At 43.6% G+C, this 18,254-nt stretch overlaps 1 protein-coding gene across 6 annotated transcripts in view; it reads right to left on the reverse strand.

Moving 5' to 3' along the window:
• SLC23A2 (solute carrier family 23 member 2) overlaps positions 1-18,254 on the reverse strand; it is a 111,969-nt gene that overhangs the window by 15,816 nt on the left and 77,899 nt on the right. For all 6 annotated transcript variants that reach the window (XM_031434207.2, XM_031434211.2, XM_031434208.2 and 3 more), the window contains 6 exons: positions 12,011-12,099; positions 10,911-10,981; positions 9,761-9,942; positions 4,828-4,948; positions 4,156-4,312; positions 722-869 (listed from right to left, as the gene is read on the reverse strand). In XM_031434207.2, coding sequence (XP_031290067.1) covers positions 722-869; positions 4,156-4,312; positions 4,828-4,948; positions 9,761-9,942; positions 10,911-10,981; positions 12,011-12,099 — 768 coding nt within the window. The remainder of the gene's footprint in view (positions 1-721; positions 870-4,155; positions 4,313-4,827; positions 4,949-9,760; positions 9,943-10,910; positions 10,982-12,010; positions 12,100-18,254) is intronic.

Here is an 18,254-nt window from a genome sequence, read left to right on the forward strand (position 1 = left end):
TAACTTAATCATATGCAACAGCTCCATTAGAGAAAGACGAAAAATTCAGGACTGTAAACCCCAACAGAACCAATGCAAGAGATGCTCAGACACCAGCCCACTGGCTCTCATCACACACCGTCCCTTCCGGAAGGGTGGCAGCTGGCTGGGAGAGTGGGAATGATCTGGGCTATTTTCTCTTCTCCGTAGCCTCCATAGGGCCCAATTTTCCCCCAGCATCCAGAAACTAAAGACCAGGTCTTCTGAGAATATAAACTGTCACAACTCATCAACATCTAGATTCTACATACTTCATCTATTCCCACTCTTGTCTCTATGTATGAGTTGTAACTGTGAATAGAAGACTCACCATCTACTCCTAAGAACAGTTGGGAAAACAAGAAATCAAAGAGGACACACATCCACGACCCCAAATCAAGCAAAGAACAATGGCAGTGTCTGGCACTGGTTACAGTGAGTTTCAGGGCTGCAGTGGTCTCACAGACAATGGCTATGTGATTGTCACCATGAGGAAGAAGGGTGGGAATTCTGCTCCGTATCACAGATGAAGAAAATGAGAGCCAAACGGGGGCAGTGACTTATCCAAAACAGTCAATAAAGGGCCCTGGTGCTTGGCTGCTTCTTGCTGAAACTCCTGGTTTCTTCTCAAAGATTATCCAAACCGAAGAGCAAAGTAGGAGGGGCTGGACCTAATGAGATGCTCATTCTCCCAGGCACGCACCTGTTTATCGCATGGATGGGGGGCGGTGGGGCACAGGACAGTCTTGCGCAGGCGTAGTAGTCCCCGATAGACTCGATAATACTGGCCACGACTGCACTGAGCATGCCGATGACACCGGCCGCAGAGACGGTGGGCAGTCCCCACTGAACTAAGGAAGGAAAACAAGCATAAATTCCTCACGCACTTTCTCAGAGGGGCAGGCAAGTTGTCAGGACACTGAGACACTAAGTCATTTCAGTATGTCAGAGGACTCCACAAGATCCACTCAGACTTTTGAAGAAGCTCATGAAAACTTAATTTTTACAACTAAGCCCTCAGTACACGAGATGCCTAACTGTTCTGCTGAGCTGGATGAAGACATCCACAAGCAGAACTGGTCTGCTTTACATCTTTATTTAAAAGAAGAAGGTGTCTGGCTGGAAGAGGAGAGCGTTTCTCTTCCTGCTTCAAAGCCTCACCCAGTGGTTGCTAAATTACAATTTAACACAGCCTGCTGTGCTGGGATAGGAATTCGGACAACAAGGATTCTCAGCCCTGCTGTGCAAAGCATGGTACAAAATAACAGTGCTCTTGCCCATGGGGTGGCATCAAATGAAAAAGCAGAAAAAAGTCATCTGCTAAATTTAAATCCGAACAGTAAAGCATGGCACAAAGTACAGGCAACTCTTCTCTAGTATAATACCAGGACTTTTTTTCCTTTTAAGTAAACCATGTTATGGAAAATTAAAGCGTTTCCTTAAGAAAGCAAAGAGAAGTCCCCAGGTAGCTTCATTTTGAATTTTCAGATTTAGTTAATTTTTATTAGAGATTTTTTTTCTTTAAAAGTATATCTGTTTGGACACTGAAAGTCATAGATCTTGTTTAATAAAAACAGCATGAGGAACTTTCACTGTTAGAGCAAATAGCCTTTGATGAAGTACCTAGACTTCCTTTCCTTGAACCACTAGTTACAACAGAGCCACTAAGTAGAAAGCACAGTGAAAAAAGGAAGGTGTATAAAATGGTCTCTCGTGCAGGAGCCAACAATCTGGTGAGGGACCAGGACACTGAAGGATCTAGGAACAGTGCAATGGTTAGAATTCAAATGAAGGCAACCCAAACCAGGTCACAATGAGCATCAGTTAGAGAGTCAGGAACTGACACAGTGCCTGTCCGAGAAGGGTCTGGAGAGCTTGAGATGCACGGGCAGGGTGTCCTGGGCGCATCAGTGGGTGGACAGAGTGGGGCAGGAATGGGCTAGTGCTCAGCAGACGGGGCGTGCGGCATAGGGCAGGCAGGTAAGCTGTCTAGAGGGGCGTGGCCTCTATCCCATAGGTACCAGCGGCAACTACAGGTATGGGAAGAGAAAGATGATGCTTCAACTAAGACATGCAAAATATGCCTGGAGTGCCCAGCCCGCCTGGAGCTACTTCACTCCGTGGGGGCAGACCACGGGGTGCAGAGGCAACCATGACTGGGAGTTTAAGGTGCAGGCCCACCAACAACTGGCCTGGTTAACGTCTCATCTCTGTGTTGGTTTGGAACGAAATTCTTCTCATGCAGATGATTCATCAAGCAACGTTTTTGTGTTTTCTAAATCACCTTTTCATATAGTTACCTTTACTGATGTAGCACTGTGGTCTCATTTTAGTGCCTTGATTTTGGGGAAGAGATTCTTATTTTATTTTGCCATTTACTATTTTTCAGAAATTGCCTTTTATTTTCTTAGTCTTTTCACTTTCACTGCTTTCTTACTTTTTCCCCTTTTGCCTGAAGCCCTTCATTTTATTTTAAAAATCTTTATTCCATTTACTTCAGCACATTAAATTTGTAATCTTAATTTTTGATCCCTTTTCCTTCACTAGAAAATTTTGTTACTTTATAATATAGCAGGGTTTTTCAACCTCAGCACTGTTGGCATTTTGAACTAGAAATCTGTATTTTCAACAACCAATTTGGGTTTTCTTAGCATATTAAAGACTAAGAACCACTGTTCTAGATATCTGAACACTTGTCTCTGGATTAAGCCAAACATCAGAGAGCACAGAAGACTACATTCTCTGGCTCCGGGAGCAGCTCTTTATCTAGGGGCGCTCTGGCAAGAGAGGAGCTGGCGGCAGTCACGGGCTGCTGCGAGGAGGAGCCAGACAGTGCCCTGTGCATCATGACATGAAGCACCGGCCCTCCTTGCACACGGGTCCCGCAGTCCTGGGGGAAATCTCTCTGGTCTCTCGACACACGCACAGCTGCTTCTCCTGGGAGCTGCAGGCACAGGCAGAGAGGACACACTGCATGGGCCACGGGGCCTTCCTCCCGCCTGCGCTCCCATGTCTGCTCCTTGTGACTCCCTCACCAACTAACTTATAATCTGAGATAAAATGAGATTAAATCTATGTTTATGAACCATGTATTTTTTTTTAAGGGGGGATAGGCACGCGCGCGCGCACACACACACACAGCTATACACTCGGACCATATGATCTGATGAGAATGTGATCTGAGAAAGCCTAAGCTTTTTAAAGCATTTGTAAATGTGTCAAGAACAGAAGGAACAACTGCCAGCATCGCCATCATTTAACATGCTTGGAACAGTTATCTTTGACCCAATCTGAATACTGTTCGCTTTTCCTGCTTTTTCTCCTTGTCACAAAACATGGAAAATGTGATTGCTTAACGGGGGAGTAAACTGGCACAACCCGAATAAGCTTAAGATTCAATTCTAATAAAAACCCTAAATGCCGGGAACAGGGCCTTCACAGTAGAACAACGAGCATGTAGTAACCACTGGGTTCACACAAGTCACTTTTAGGATTGGGGGTCTAGAAAGCCCTACACATGAATCCAAGAGATACCTCAGCTGGGGATCAAATACCCCCGCCACCTTGACAAGAGTTACCCAACACTTAAATTGTAACTTAAGATCTATCTCCCACCCTTCGTGAGTATCAGTTTACCTCTGACAGCTGTGACCAAATTAAAGAAGATTATAGCTACCCATTAAAAGATTACACAAATCCCATCGTGCCTGAGCAATCAGCTGATCTTCAGGCCCCTCCCACTCAAGTCTGCTCATTTTGGTGACTTGACTGGTACCCTGCAGCTCTGCACTTGTCTTTCTAAGCAGCTGCCCTCAAATCCTGTCCACCAGACCTCAAACCTGGCAAGAGACCCCTTGTGTCTGCAATTTCATCCCAGTGGAACCAAAAGAACCAACTAGTTTATCTGAGAAGGGAGCTGGTTTTAGTCTTTGTGTATTAACTATGGCCCTCTGGGGACAGGGCCTCCAGCCTCCCTTTTCTGCTGTCTAATCCTCTAAGGGCCAGAATGGTAAGACCCTCAGGGAATGTTCTGGGACAAAGTAGGCCTTCTGTGTTGCAGAGCCTTCTGCCAACTTCCCACCCCTCTAGGTTGGGCCCTTGTGGGCTCCTGACCCCTCTGGCCACCAGAATACTTACATGGGTATGGGACCTTAAACCATGGGGCTACCAGAAGCACACCCTGCCTGGCATCAGTTCGAGCATAGAAACCATACTTCGTGCTGTCAGGAGGGAAGACGTCTGTTACCGTGAAGATGAAGCAGAGCAGCCAGGACACAAGGATGGCCAGGATGATCTGAAATGGTCAAAGGAAAAAGCTGTCAGGCCAACTGAGATCATGGTTGTTGGCAGAGCACACACCTTCCTACAGTCTGAAAGTCACATTCCAGAACCCACCACGGTCAGTACTTTGCAGAAAAAATACCACATAACTGGATCTGCTGAAACTCTATTTCTTGAATGGAATCACATTCAGAGAGAGTAGTTTTATGCAGATAAAGTTATTTAGCTCCAAGTCTGGCCAGTAAACTAAGAATAATGGTCAATGTGCCTAAAGAGGCCATGCGGAGTCAGATCTCCTTCAGTTCCAAGGACAATCAATGTCCTCTCACACACTGCTAAAAGGCCCAGAATTGGAATCTTCTACTGCTTTTTAAACTTTTAAACTTTAGGTCCACAGTGATTTGGGTGATGTCACCACACAGACATGGTCCCCCAGGAGGACCTGCTTAAAACTCCTCTTTTCACATAAACATGTTACATATGAACCAAAGGCAATGTTGTCAGAAAAAAAAATAGGTGACTACTCACAGGGAACATTTTGAAAAGCTGTAACTTGTACGCAGTCCATCCTTTCTTGGATTTGTAAATTGGGAGAGGAAATTTAACATTTCTGGCATATTGAGAAAACAGTAATACTAGGAAAATTGTCCTGAGGAGAGAAAGAAAATGAACCAGGTTAAAGGCTGTATGTCTGTGTTAAAAATAATACTCAAAGTTTCAATGGCAAAACTGACCACTGTGCTCAATTCATTTCTCTAAGCTGCTAGTCCCCTATTATTTGGGAAATCACATCTTTTGGAAATGCCATTTTTGGAAAGACATTAGAACTCTTTTTCTTGGCATTTCTTGATGAAATCACCATGTAATGCTTTGGCTAAATATTCCTTAATAAAGTAAGAAAACCAAAGAATGTACACATTGATAGAAAAAGCTCACACTGTGTAAGGAAAAAAGAGAAGATGCCAGATACTGTACAGTATAATCACAACTAGCATACAAGAGGGCGTGTACACACGTACACACACACACACACACACACACACACACACGCATGCGTACAAACAGGCAAAAAGGGCAGGATCCAAAATGCTCACAGGGATTGGCTTCAGATGGCAATATGATTTGTAACCTTTTTTCTGTATTTTCTGATTTACTTATAAAGAACATAAACTACTTTTAAAAGGTAAATGGTAAAGCTTCAAAATTTAAGAAAGCTATAAACAACAGAACTCAGCATCAGTAATAACACTCCTGAGAGGGCTCCGTGTGTCAGACATTACACAGGGGTCTTCCCACCCATCATCCCAGCCTTCCGCCACAGCTTTTATAACCATCTGCCTCACAGAGAGACAGAGCCCACAGCCTGAGATCACGCAGCTGGTGTTTGCAGGGCAGGCAGGGCAGGGTCCAGCTCTGGAGCCTGGGCTCTGAACTACGCTGCCACACTGCTTGTGAGGGCGGGGATGCATGGGCTGCCTCAGAAGTCCCTCCACCCCAAGTCCCACACTCCTGACCCAGGTACAGTGAATGCTGCAGGAGGCAGCGTCGGCCAGTGACCTGCCTGCAGCAGGACCCAACACATCCTCATCCGCCTGGTGCACTGTGTGTGGCAGGTGTGAGACGGCTTCCCATCAGTGAAACAATGAAGTCGGACAACAGTGTGTCTTATCACCCACAGGAACTCACTCTCTCCTTTATATCCCAAGACAGAGTTGGCAGGAAGAGTGGGTTCTCAGTCAAAGCTAAGCTTAATTGTTCCTGGGCACAGTTCCAATTGCTAAGATGGAATTATCAGCTCCACTGACAGCCGGCCAAGTGCAGCTTCACGGTCACATTCCCAAAGAGGAGTGGACTGCAGCCAGCTGGAGGGAACACTGTGCAGCTCCGCCTTCTCCCCACCTACACGGGTGCTACACTGACCTGGTATCAGGGTCTCTGCCCTGCCACGAAGTCACCAGGCCAGTACCAGCTCAAGGATGAAAACACACCTGGTGCCCAAGTTATTTCAACTCCCCCAGGGTGGTGCAGTTTAACAAAAAACAATTTGGCAGCGAGGGACACTAAACCAGGTGTATTTGAAACAGACCAACATAAAATTTTCCTGTTTTAGAAAAATGTTACTGATTTATTTTCAAGGATAGACTAAGGTCCAAAAAAGCCCTGTATCTGCTATTACTGTTATCATTACTGCAGGCAGCGCCCCGCCCGACAGTTACACCTGCACTGTGGTGTCACTTTTCAAAGCGTGTTTAAAAAGGGAAGGGGGACGACCCCTAACAGAGTCTAAGGAAGGACACCCAGATTTCAGGCCCAAATCTAGCAACTGAAACGGAGGAAGTGGACTGAGAGGATGAACACTACTCTTCTTCTATTTTCATCCTCAAACACACCTGTGGGGCAGCAGGGCAGGCGGCCCCACCGCAGAGAGGCAGAAGCAAAGGCTCAGGTGAGCCTGAGATCACAAGCCTTGGGCCAGTAGAGAAGGGACAGGATCTGAGCCCTGATCCTCCGGCCAGCGTCCTGTTTACCACATCAGGGGCTTTTCAACTCATGTGACATTTCACTTATTTGTCTGCCTCTGTTTTAACCTTACAGATATTATAGAAGCAACGTATACTAAGATTTAGAAAAATTATAGAAGTCAGGTAAGTAAAAAGAAAGCCAGAATCTTGAAGCCTGCTCATCGTCCTGCCACTGGGGGACAACCACGCAGCACTCTGTGGTCTATTGATTCCAAAGGGCTTCCCTTCCGGGGTTTTTTAGGGCAGGTAGCTGGGTCCCAGGCCCTGGGGTTAGAGAGGGAGAAGGGACTGTCTGATGTCATCCTTGCCCCTGGAGCACAAATAGGTCATCATCTGGCCCAAACTGGAGTCATAATGGACATGCTCCTTCCCAACTAAGCTTGTAGCCCCTGTTGATGCCATGACCTCAACAAATGGTGACCTGCATCAGCACCTGAGTGGCTGCTTAGCATCCCATTCCATGTGGTGGGCGGACCACATACTGCTTAACAAGTCCCCTACGGCATGACACTGGGAGCAACAGAGACAACTGCAGTGAATCACCTCTCCCTGGCACCTGTCTGAATAGCTCCTTACGACAAGTTCCTAGGACTAGAATGAATCTGTCAAACAGTGAACATCTTATTAAAAAGCGCTTGATACATACTGCTAAATACCTAAAGAAAGGCTGGATGAATTTACAATCACACCCAGAGACCAACAACGTCTATTTGCTACTCACTGCAACACGGGGTCTTAAACTTTTAAATCCCTACCAATTTCATCAATTTAAAACCCTGTACTGTCATGCATTTTAACATTCATTCTTCACACATGAGAATAGGTATTTCAGCATCGTTTGCAACAGCAAGTATTTTAAACAATGTGCATGAGTACCAGCTGGGGAATGGTTTAATAAATTCAGGCTATTTCACACTACTTGACACTGGGCACTTTCACAAAGAATTAAATAGATCTAAACACACAGTCTTGGAAAGGTGACCTTGACAAATTCTGGAGTGAAAATCAAATTACAAAATAATTTAATGGTAAAGCTGTATATGTGCACATGTTTGTATCTACGCGTCTACAGTATGAAACATGGGAGGATAAATACTACATTTTTACTAATTATTTATTCATGAGAAGATTTTTTTGAGGAATAGAGGTGTGGGCAAGGGATTACTATTTCACTTTAGATTTCTCTGTTTAATTACTATTAATTCAAATGCCTAGAATTTCAATGTATTTGGAGGTATAGATAAAATGAGACTTCTCTTAAGTGTCCGGTGACGGCACGTGGTGATTTATTACACTGTTCCATTTTTGAATAGGTTCAAAGGTATACATGAGAAATTTTTCTGCACACCTGCATCTCAGAGATTGCAAGGAGCCTTACAGTAGAGACAGATGCTGAGCGTAAGCCAGTGCTACCCAAGCGCATCAGGGTTTCACATAACCCCAGGAAGGAAAACTTAGTTCAGTATCTCCCTTGTGGATTAGCTCGGTCAAGATTTGTTGTTAAGATAAAACTGCGAAGTTTCCATTCTTTCTCAAAACTCCAGAACCAGTTTAAACAACGCGGGAATTCTCTCTTCCTTGAAGACGTCTTACACTCACTGCCTAACCAACGCAGCACACCCTTTAGGAATGGAACTCCTTTGACGACATTCTTAACTTTTCTTCCCATCGTCATGGGTATTGCTCACACCTCCATTCCTCCCCTCGCTCATTCACAGCGTGCTCACTGAACACCTGCTCTGATGGCTGCTGAGCCAGGTGCTGGGGGTACCACGGTGGCCAGCACAGAGCTGAGGCCCTGTCCTCACGGAGCTGACATCCCAAGCACAAAAGAGGAACTCTGGAAGCTAAAAACCAGGAGAGCAGAAATGGTTTCAGACATCACGATGACAAGAAGACCTAAAAGCTTCCAGAATTCTAGCATGTGTCTTACTGAAGTTTCAAAGAGAGGACACAGAAGAGAAGGCCTTGAAGAGACAATGGCCAGGCATTTTACAGGACTGAGAACGGACTGGAAGGGACAAAAAAGGAGCTGGAGACCAGTTTGGAAGTGATGGCAGTGAAGACTCAGGGCAGAATCGGGGGCTTTTTCTGGAGGTGGGACAGAATGGTGAGCTGTACATGCAGAGTGAGGAAAAGTGAAGGATGAAGGATGACTGTAGGGTTAGTTACAGATACACATCACTATACATACTTATTACTACATATAAAATAGATAAACAACAAGGACCTACTGTATAGCACAGGGAACTATAAGCAATTTCTTGTAAGAATCTGAAAATGTGTGTGTGCGTGTATGTTTAACTGAGTCGCTTTGCTGCACACCTGAAATGAACATTGTAAATCAACTACACACCAATAAAAAATAAAACAAACAAAAAAAAGGAGTAAGGGATATCTTCAATGAACTTGAAGTACTGTGCTAAAGGACTGGCACTGACTAGCAGGATTCTGGCAGGAATCATGGCCCCCTGACAGGTGTGCAGGGCTGTTAGATGTGGGAAGCCACGTCCCCTTCGATCCCAACACACCAACTGCAGCATTTCTGTCTCCTGCCAGTCTGGAAGTATTTCTGAGTCTCATCTAAAGGATTCAGCTTCTCAGTATTTCAATTCATGTGTATGAGACTTAGCATGACCTCAAAAGTCAAGAGCTAATGGCGTCACCATCTTAATTCTTTCCCAAAGTTTAAAACCTTACAAAAACCTCCCTCCACACATCGCTGCCAGATCTGTCCTTGGAATACCCTGACTGCCTGTCACTTCAACAATTCCCTGGCATAAAGCAAATAAGGTTTAAACTACTAGACTAATATGAACATTAAAAATCCCCTGAAGTTTGTGTAAATGTTCAAAATATTCCAAGAGGCTGTCCCTCTTTGTGTTGGTAAAGAGGAGAGGCTTTTACTGTCCACTCCTGGGTGGTCTCGGGACACTTACAGCATGGCGATGCCCCAGTGCTTCCCAGCTCTCTCTCCTGCTGCCTGGAAACCAGAGAGGCCAATGAGGGCCACTGTGGGTGTGATGGTCAGAGGCCCAATGTATTTCAGCAGAGCCCCAGGCAGGCCTAGGAGACCGATGACCACTTCTATCAGTGAGGACATGATGATGGCTCCTTGGATCTGGAACAAGAGAGGACACAGACTTAAGAGCAAGCTGCTTATTCATCACAGACTCCAAATGTCACCTGCAACCACAACTGACAGTTCTGTAAGGCACCAAGTTATTACACATCAGGCATGACACAGCTGGAAAATTTCTGGGGAACCCCCAAAGAAACAAGTGGGGCTGTTTGGAATCTAGCCAATCTAAGTATGACCCAAGAGTATTGCAGAAGTGGACACTAGACACAAAGTCAGCTTGCCTTCTCCACGAATTAAGGCAGACATGATTTATAACTCTCACTTAAGGGACACTACATACAAAACCAACCTCAGAGGAACAATGCAATACAAGGATTCTTAATTTTAAAAGCGAGCCTCTGCAGGACATTTAAAAGATAGTGTTACTGACAATAATTCTAAAGGAATGTATCTATTGTGCCGAGTGGCCATATCCATGTTAATTCTGAACTAATGGTGAATGAACCTACAGGTTTTGGATGACTTGGATAAACTGTCAACCATTCTTCATATCTAAGGACGCCCATGCCCTATTCTATTCAGGTGCACTGTAGCAGACAAGCATTTTTAATTCTTTCCAGCAATACTGGCAAACACTGAGGCTGGAGTGAATAGTTTTGCAAACTGTCAACAAGTCTCTGTGGCTCTTTTCAAAGGGAGCTATGCCCCTGGCCTGGTTGCACTGGAGAGTGTAAGTGGACAGGTGTGTGAGTGCACGGGAGCAGAGGAGAGAGGAAGACGGGAAGGAGGGCAATACACAACAGTGTCTGACTGCACAAAGCATTTCTACATGCTGTATTTTATAGTGATGCCATCTAAATTTAGTCTAACAACAGAAAGGAACGTGTCAGTGGCTGAAAAAGAAAAGGAGAGCTTAGTGCAAGCAACTGTAATTTCTTGGGCACAAACAACACTGAAGCCGAGAAGAAACGCAAAGAAGCCACAAGCAGACAATTTTCATCTTTTACCTCGCGTATTCGGGGATACCAGATGTTCTCTGTGTGTAACAGCTCCGTTGTTCCATTAGCAACCGAAACATCTTGAAAACAAAAACAAAGACAAAATTTTTCTTGGAGTGACACTGATGCTTCACCAGACATATTCATTTTACTCTTTTTAAGAAGAATTTCCTCCCTGTTCTAAGTATATTTGTATAATATACTTTCCCATCCCTAAAATTCAAGTTACGACAGTACGGCATTATCAAACTGAAAGGTGGATTTCCCATCACTAACTTAACCAAGTTTTTACTCAACGACTAAGAGCTCCCAGCTTCTCAAAGCTGACTGAACTGGTGATGCACACTGTTAGTCCCAGCCTCATACAAAGACCAACCTTTGCAAGTAGCTCATTGAAATGCCCAATAGCAAGGTTGCCTGACTGTGGTTTTAAAAAAGTAGATAAAACAGAGGGCGTTTTCTAGTTCCTAAATTAAATCAGTGGTCACAAATTAACTCCTAGGAGCAAGGAAGGAACTGAGGGCTGGAAAACTTTGCTCCTAGAACCTAAAAATTTAACAGTATTTTGAGAGAACAACAGGTCCATCTGCTTTGCTCGAATACCCTATCTGGTCTTTTCCTGACACTGGGTTATTTAAGGATCTTTGCAGTCACTATGAGGGGGATGAGAATGGGGGATGAAAGTCATTTGCAGAAAAACCAAAGCAGCCAGCTCCTTAAAAAGCAGAGATGTTTCAGAGAAGGGATGCTGATGCAGCAAAGAGAGTGATTACTCGTGGTTCATAAAATCCACTGAAAGAAAGAGGCAGAAAAATAGCACAAACGTTTTTCTCTTCTGTTCCCATATTTATCAGTTTCATTAGCACAGAGAAATGAGGTCCTTTTCTGGTCCTTACTTGCTTTGGGGTTAGGGAGGAACAAGTGGATAGAGAGAGAGAGACAGAAACACGATCCACAGGTTGGAGCGTTCTAAACTGTTTGTTGGTTTGTGTGTTCTCTGCCTGATTCCAGAAAGGATTTAATGCTGCTACAGGCAGCATGTCTGGGCCTCCCTTCTATTACCTGCGTTAAAGGACCCCAATGACATATGTGGAAATAACTGCAATTACCTGTGGTGTTACATTTCCATTTATCTAAAGACAGGATGGCTCGAGCAGGGGCCAGAAATGCAAAAGCACTGGCCTGAAACAGGGGTAACCTAAAAGAAACGAGACCAAAACCATGATCACGGCATCAGGAACTACCGAGGTAGTTCACTATTTGACAGCTTAACAGTCGTTTCCATAGACAAACAGCACATGAGTAAATGCAGGCACACCTGAAGAACGAGCCCCGGTCTGCAAAGATCTCCTCTGCTGTGCAGCCAGGGCCACTGGCTTCCCTGTCCTCCCCTCCTGCTGCGCTCCCCTCCCTAGGGGAGCCCTGTGGGCAGGGCCAGCACCCCAACACCAGCCTCTGCCATCACCACCTCTCCCCTTGGGGGTGGGGGATGCGCGCATCTGGGTGTCTCTGCCCTGCTCAGCTTGTGAGCTCCTTATCAAGCATCAGTGTATGTCATCTGTCTTACCACCCTCCTCCTTCTCTGCCTCCTCCCTTTCAACTTCTTACTGGTTATCATACCAAAATTATCTATCTGCCCCTTGTTATTTCATTTTGTAAGTCAAAAGCTGCCCTAAACCACTGAGGATAAGCATTAAAATCATGCCAGCGATCTAGATCTACTAAGGAAAAGTTATAAATCAACACATATAATATTCTGCTTAATCATAAAAAATACTCAAAAGTGCTCAAACCCTTATTTTTAAAGGACCCAGAAAGCCTGCAGACTGTTAAATTTCCTGCCTACACTGTCAAACTAAATGCCACCATTCAATTACATTTTAGATACTTCATAATGACTTCATGAGCACTGATGCCACTCAAATTCAAAAGGTTTTGTCATTTATTATCAGAGATGTACAATGCAGCATGTCTGCTGGCGTTACGTTAAGGTGGCTCTGTGGGCTAACACGAGAATCTATCTTTAACAATACTTTGGGGGTAAAATATGAAACTGGCTCATTCTGTTTGCAGGGTTAGGAACTCCCAGATGTCCGGATCATTCTTAAATACTCCCAAGCAGCTCTGTATCAGGGTCCTGGCCAGCAGGACGGGAACCCAGCATGCTCTCCTTTGAGCTGACAACATATCCTGTCCTGAGTGACACAGTGACCGGACTGAGAAACAGTGGCTCTGGCTGAAGGACACGTAGCAGCTTTACAAGTCCAGAGCTGGCACACATCATTCTGAGCCAGACGAGGGTCATGATTCTTTTGTTGCTCCTCGTCATTTTAACCCTGCGATAGAATCAACTGAGAGTAGGCAGGATGCTGGCTTTACGACACAGAGGCAGGCTGCACAGTACAAACCAGATGCAGTGCTGGTGGCCACTCACATGGACACGCCCTCCACAACCATCCATTAATAATTACCTCCTGGAGGGGCCTGGCGCACAGCACCATCAAAAGTGGAAGTGAAGGTCACCTGAAGTGGGAATGTATATCAAAGGGAAAACACTGCTTGATTTACAAAAATTCTTTAAGCACGATTTTTCAGAACTGTACTGAAAGGGCAAAGGGAAGTCAGCACCTACTCAGTAATAGGTACCATTTCAAATGGTACAACTGGCGTCTGTTTTACTATCATTTCAGATTTCAAGCAATGCATCCCAGGGCAATGTAACATGAACTGCATTTAGAGGTCTTGCCTTAGGACCACTGCGATCAACCCTGCATCTGTGAGTCACTGGATGTGGGAAAGTGAAGACTGGCTTTGGGTTACACTCCTGGTGACATGAGCCTCAGTTTGAACCTGATCATTGCCTGGGCTCCTTTCAGGACAAGTGTTTTATGGCTTCACCGTGATCAAAGGCCCTAAGAGCACTGCCGTAAAGAAGCTCACTCACTTGCACACAACCAGGACCCTGGGCTCCTTTGAAAGTGGGTGTTAATAGAAGATTCCCATAGGTGCTGCCGCAGGCAAAGTCTCTCAAAATGACCCGGAGAAAGATTGCACATGCCGGCTTACGTGTTCACTGTGCAGCCACGCACGCTGCCTGCCGCACGCAGTCCTGAAGGACAGGTAGACGCTTTACAGTGAGAAAGTAACCCGGCCACGACGTGTGGCCTCCATAACTCGCAGCGTAAATCAGTGGCTTGACTGAAATATTCTTAGGGAAATTTGCAGCAGTAACATATTACTTCATTAAACAAGAGCTTCCCTGAATCAAAAATCAACAGAGCCAATTTTCCAAGAAAGAGACTGAGGATGACAAAGCACCTGATACTCCGATCTGATAAAGTGGCTTTTCAGGCACTTCCCCAGCATGAAGCTGGTCGACCGTGGGCTCTTCACTCACATGATCATCTAAACTTCAGATCCCCAGGCTCCCCAAGCAGACAGGACAGTCTACTCTTAGATTCTGTACTAAAGACTGGAAAGGAAACAAATTAAACTGTGCTTTTTTTTTAAATTGCCTTACTTCTGTTTACTTACATTTTTATTGAAGTACAGTCAGTTTACAATGATGTGTCAGTTTCCGGTGTACAGCACAATGCTTCAGTCATATAGGAACATACATATATTCGTTTTCATATTCTTTTTTACAAGTTACTACAAGATCCTGAATATAGCTCCCTGTGCTATACAGTATAAACTTGTTTAAATTGTGCTTTGAATTGTGCTTTTCTTTACACCAGAGGTTGGCAAACTGAACCATGAGCCAAATCTGGCAAACGACCTGTTTCTGTGACTCAAGTTGCCCTGGGACACAGCTCCCTCATTCATTCACGAGTTGTCTACACCTGCTTTTGCACTGCAATGGTAGAGCTGAAGAGTCATAACAGAAAACACAGAACCTAAAATATTTACTACCGTCTCTCTGCGGAAAAAGTTAGCCAATCTTGACTACAGGGAAAGTATATCTTAAATAAGCGAAGATTCTCCCAAAACAGATTTTTGCAAGATTAAAGTTTTTAAAGTTAATGTCACTAGATGTCATTAAGAAAAAAACCTAAGCAGACAGGCACATTTGTAGTGACACCTTCCCATGTCATACTCTAGCTCCAAGACAGCGAAAGAACCTCACCAGACCCAGACAAGTCTTTACTTTGTTCAAAACCCTGCTGGAGGTGCCTCACTCCTCCCCGGCATCCAGGTCAAGCTGTGTCTCTCACCAGCCACTTCACACACCTGCACTCTAGGCAAGCCAGGACTGGGTAAGGTCTTCATTTTTAACCAGTACTCCCAGGGAATCATGAAGTGATTTCCTGGGGACTTGGTGGGTGACTTGTAGAAATCATGGCCAGGAAGTCCTCAGCTGTAGGAGAACACATTAAAAATCCTAAGGAGAGCCAGGACTATGTCCTGGAGGAGGTGCTATCTTCTCTGTTCCTTAAATGATGAATGAAAACTAAACATTAGGAATGAGCTGATGACAGAAGAGCTGAGCAAAGGCTCAGAGGCAAGGCCTGGGTTCTATTTTAAATACTCACTTCTGGGTGAGGCTGTGGTACCAGGCACCAAAGACTGACAACCCCTATGCCAGATGAAGGGATTTCTCATTTTGATCACTTGATTCCTTGGGAGTCTGCTTGACACAGGCATCTGCCCAGAACTAAACCATTTAATGAAAATGAATAAAATAGACTGATAATTCTCAGTGCAGAGAGTACACTCTGTGCCCGGCTTCCCCCATCTACCAAGAAAGCAGTCAAGCTGGTATAAAACCTTTCAACGCCAAATAAACATTTATTTGAGTCTTAAACTGCACAATTTTAAAATGTAAAGCAAGTTTGGCCTTAAGGAGCTATAGTTTCAATACAGAATCTGCCATCAGGAGTGTGTGCCTAAGTGCCTTTTAAGAAAAGCAAAACACAATGCGGCAAAGGAAACTCCTAATGGGTAACATTTCCCTACTGTTTACTGTGGTCTGTACTTATCAGCTGGACTGTTGGAAAGTAGCTTGCACACAAGGTGTCGTTTACCCAAACACTTTGGCAGGCACCTCTTAAGAATAAACATATCCGTCCACATCATGGCCTCCTCCTTATCACACTCAAAGTAAGTGAAGTTAATTTTATTAATGTAATCTAATATTCAGGCCATATTTAAGTTTCTCTAATTGTTTATAAAAGTGCTTATATCTGCCCCCACTCTCAGAATCCAATCAAATAGTTCTTATATTGCATTTGGTTGTCATGTGCCATGCTAAAGCCAGGCTAAACATCTTTGGCAAGGAGACTGCTCAGGTGCCACACACTTCCTATGGCATCACATCAGGAGGCCTGTCACGTCAGGCTGTCCCGTGGGGCCGGAGAGCTTGATGAGGGAAGGGACTGCTGGAACTCTCCGTTTGAAAAGTACCTTTTCCCTTTTGTAATCAATAAGTATCTATGGGGTGATTCTTAGATTATGCAAACACTATATTCCAACTAGCTTATTAACATTCTTACACAGTAGGCTTAAAAATCATGATTTTTCAATTTTATCATTCCACCATATTTTAATATTAGCGTCCTTTTTAAATAAGAACTTTTCTTTTTGTCCAACTTTTATCTCCCTTTTTGAACATCACAGTAGACACGTGGATTTGGTTTTTGTTCCATTTTTTAAATATACTTCCATGACTCTTCCTTTTAGTAAATTATCCCAAACTTGCCCACAGCAGCCTGTTCAAGCAGGCTGCCATTCTCATTGACATACCTAGCCTCATTCTTTGAGCAATTCCTTGTTTTCTGGCACAAGATGCTCCAGGCTCAACTTTGTACTTTCCTCAACCCTAGCCTTGGAGTTAACCACTTCTCCAAGGAGACCTAATTCACTTCAGTGGAGAATGGTATTTAGAAACCAAGATCTGTGCACTGGGTGAGCTCACTGTTACTGGGATGGCATTTAGTCAGTAAATACAGATACAGCAATTTCTGTGTCACTGGGTCATAATGATATGTCCAGTCTAATCCAATGCTATTGAATTGCCTTCTTTCTTTCCATATTTGTATCTCTCCTTCTCCTACACTGAGAATCACAATCTCCAACATCATATCAATGTATTCATTCATTTGTTCAATCTATAACATCATATAGCACAGTTCCAGAATTACACCAATGTTACTAGTAACAAGACTACCAAGTTTAAGATTTCTCTCAATTTTTCTTTTTTGTCCTTAGAATATATCCCATTCTGGGTGTGCAAAGTACTATGTTGTTAAGTCTGTGAATCAATTCTTTTCTCCTTCCGGCCAGCAATCTGACATATAGTTAGGTTCACTTGTTTCTGTTTATATTCAGTTTTAGGGTTTGCTTTTCTTCATCCTTTTAGATTTTATGTTTTTAATATGCTGAACATTTGTACAGTTTAAAAATCAAACCATACAAAGTGAGATGAGGAAAGTCTCACTCCCACTTCCTCACCTCACCCACTTACCCACCATATTAATTTTATTAATTTTGAACATATCTTTATTTCTTCAAACACACACAAACACACATACAGCACTTCTTTGCAACTTGCTTTTTCAATATATCCTGGAACCTACTCTACACCAGTTCATAGAGATCTTTCTCATTCTTTCTCAGGATTTCATAGTGATTCACTGTGTGATGTATGACAGAAGCCAGTCTCCTGTATAGATGGGCATGTAAGTTGTGTTATAAAAACCTTCTGTATTTATTCTGCATTTGTATATCTTCAGGGTAAATTTCTAGAAGTAGGGCTGCTGGATCAAATGGTAAATGCATATGTACTTAGATACTGCAACCCTCTTCTTCGCAGTGGTCGAACTGTTTTCACTCCTGACAGCAATGTGTAACAATGTCTGTTCTCCCACAGCTTTGCCATCAGAGTTGTCTGTTGAAATTTTTATTTTTTGTCAATCTGACAAAGGAGAGAAATGGTATCTCAGGGTAGTTTTAGTTTGCATTTCTCTTGTTATAAGTCGATGATCCTTTCAAATGGTGAATTATATAACTTTTTGTCTATTAATGTCTTTTGCATTTTTTTCTACACAATTTTTGGTATTTTTTTAACTTGCTTTTTAAGAGTCTCATATTAGAGATTTTAGACTCCATCTATGATACGTGACAAATATTTTCTCCAGCTTGTCACTTTTGTTTATTTACAGTGTATTTTTACAGTGCAAAGCTCTAAAATATTTAATGACATCAAACTTATCCTTTTATTGTTTCTGGAGCTTGAGCCCTAGTTTAAAAGTCTTTTCCTACTTCTAGTTATAAAGGAATTCACCCTTGTTTTACTCTAATGCTTATATAATTTCATGTTTATTACATTTGGATCTTTAATCCGTTTTGAGTTGA

Source organism: Camelus dromedarius, chromosome 18 (assembly GCF_036321535.1).
Source record: "Camelus dromedarius isolate mCamDro1 chromosome 18, mCamDro1.pat, whole genome shotgun sequence".
In the NCBI taxonomy this organism is placed as follows: domain Eukaryota; kingdom Metazoa; phylum Chordata; class Mammalia; order Artiodactyla; family Camelidae; genus Camelus; species Camelus dromedarius.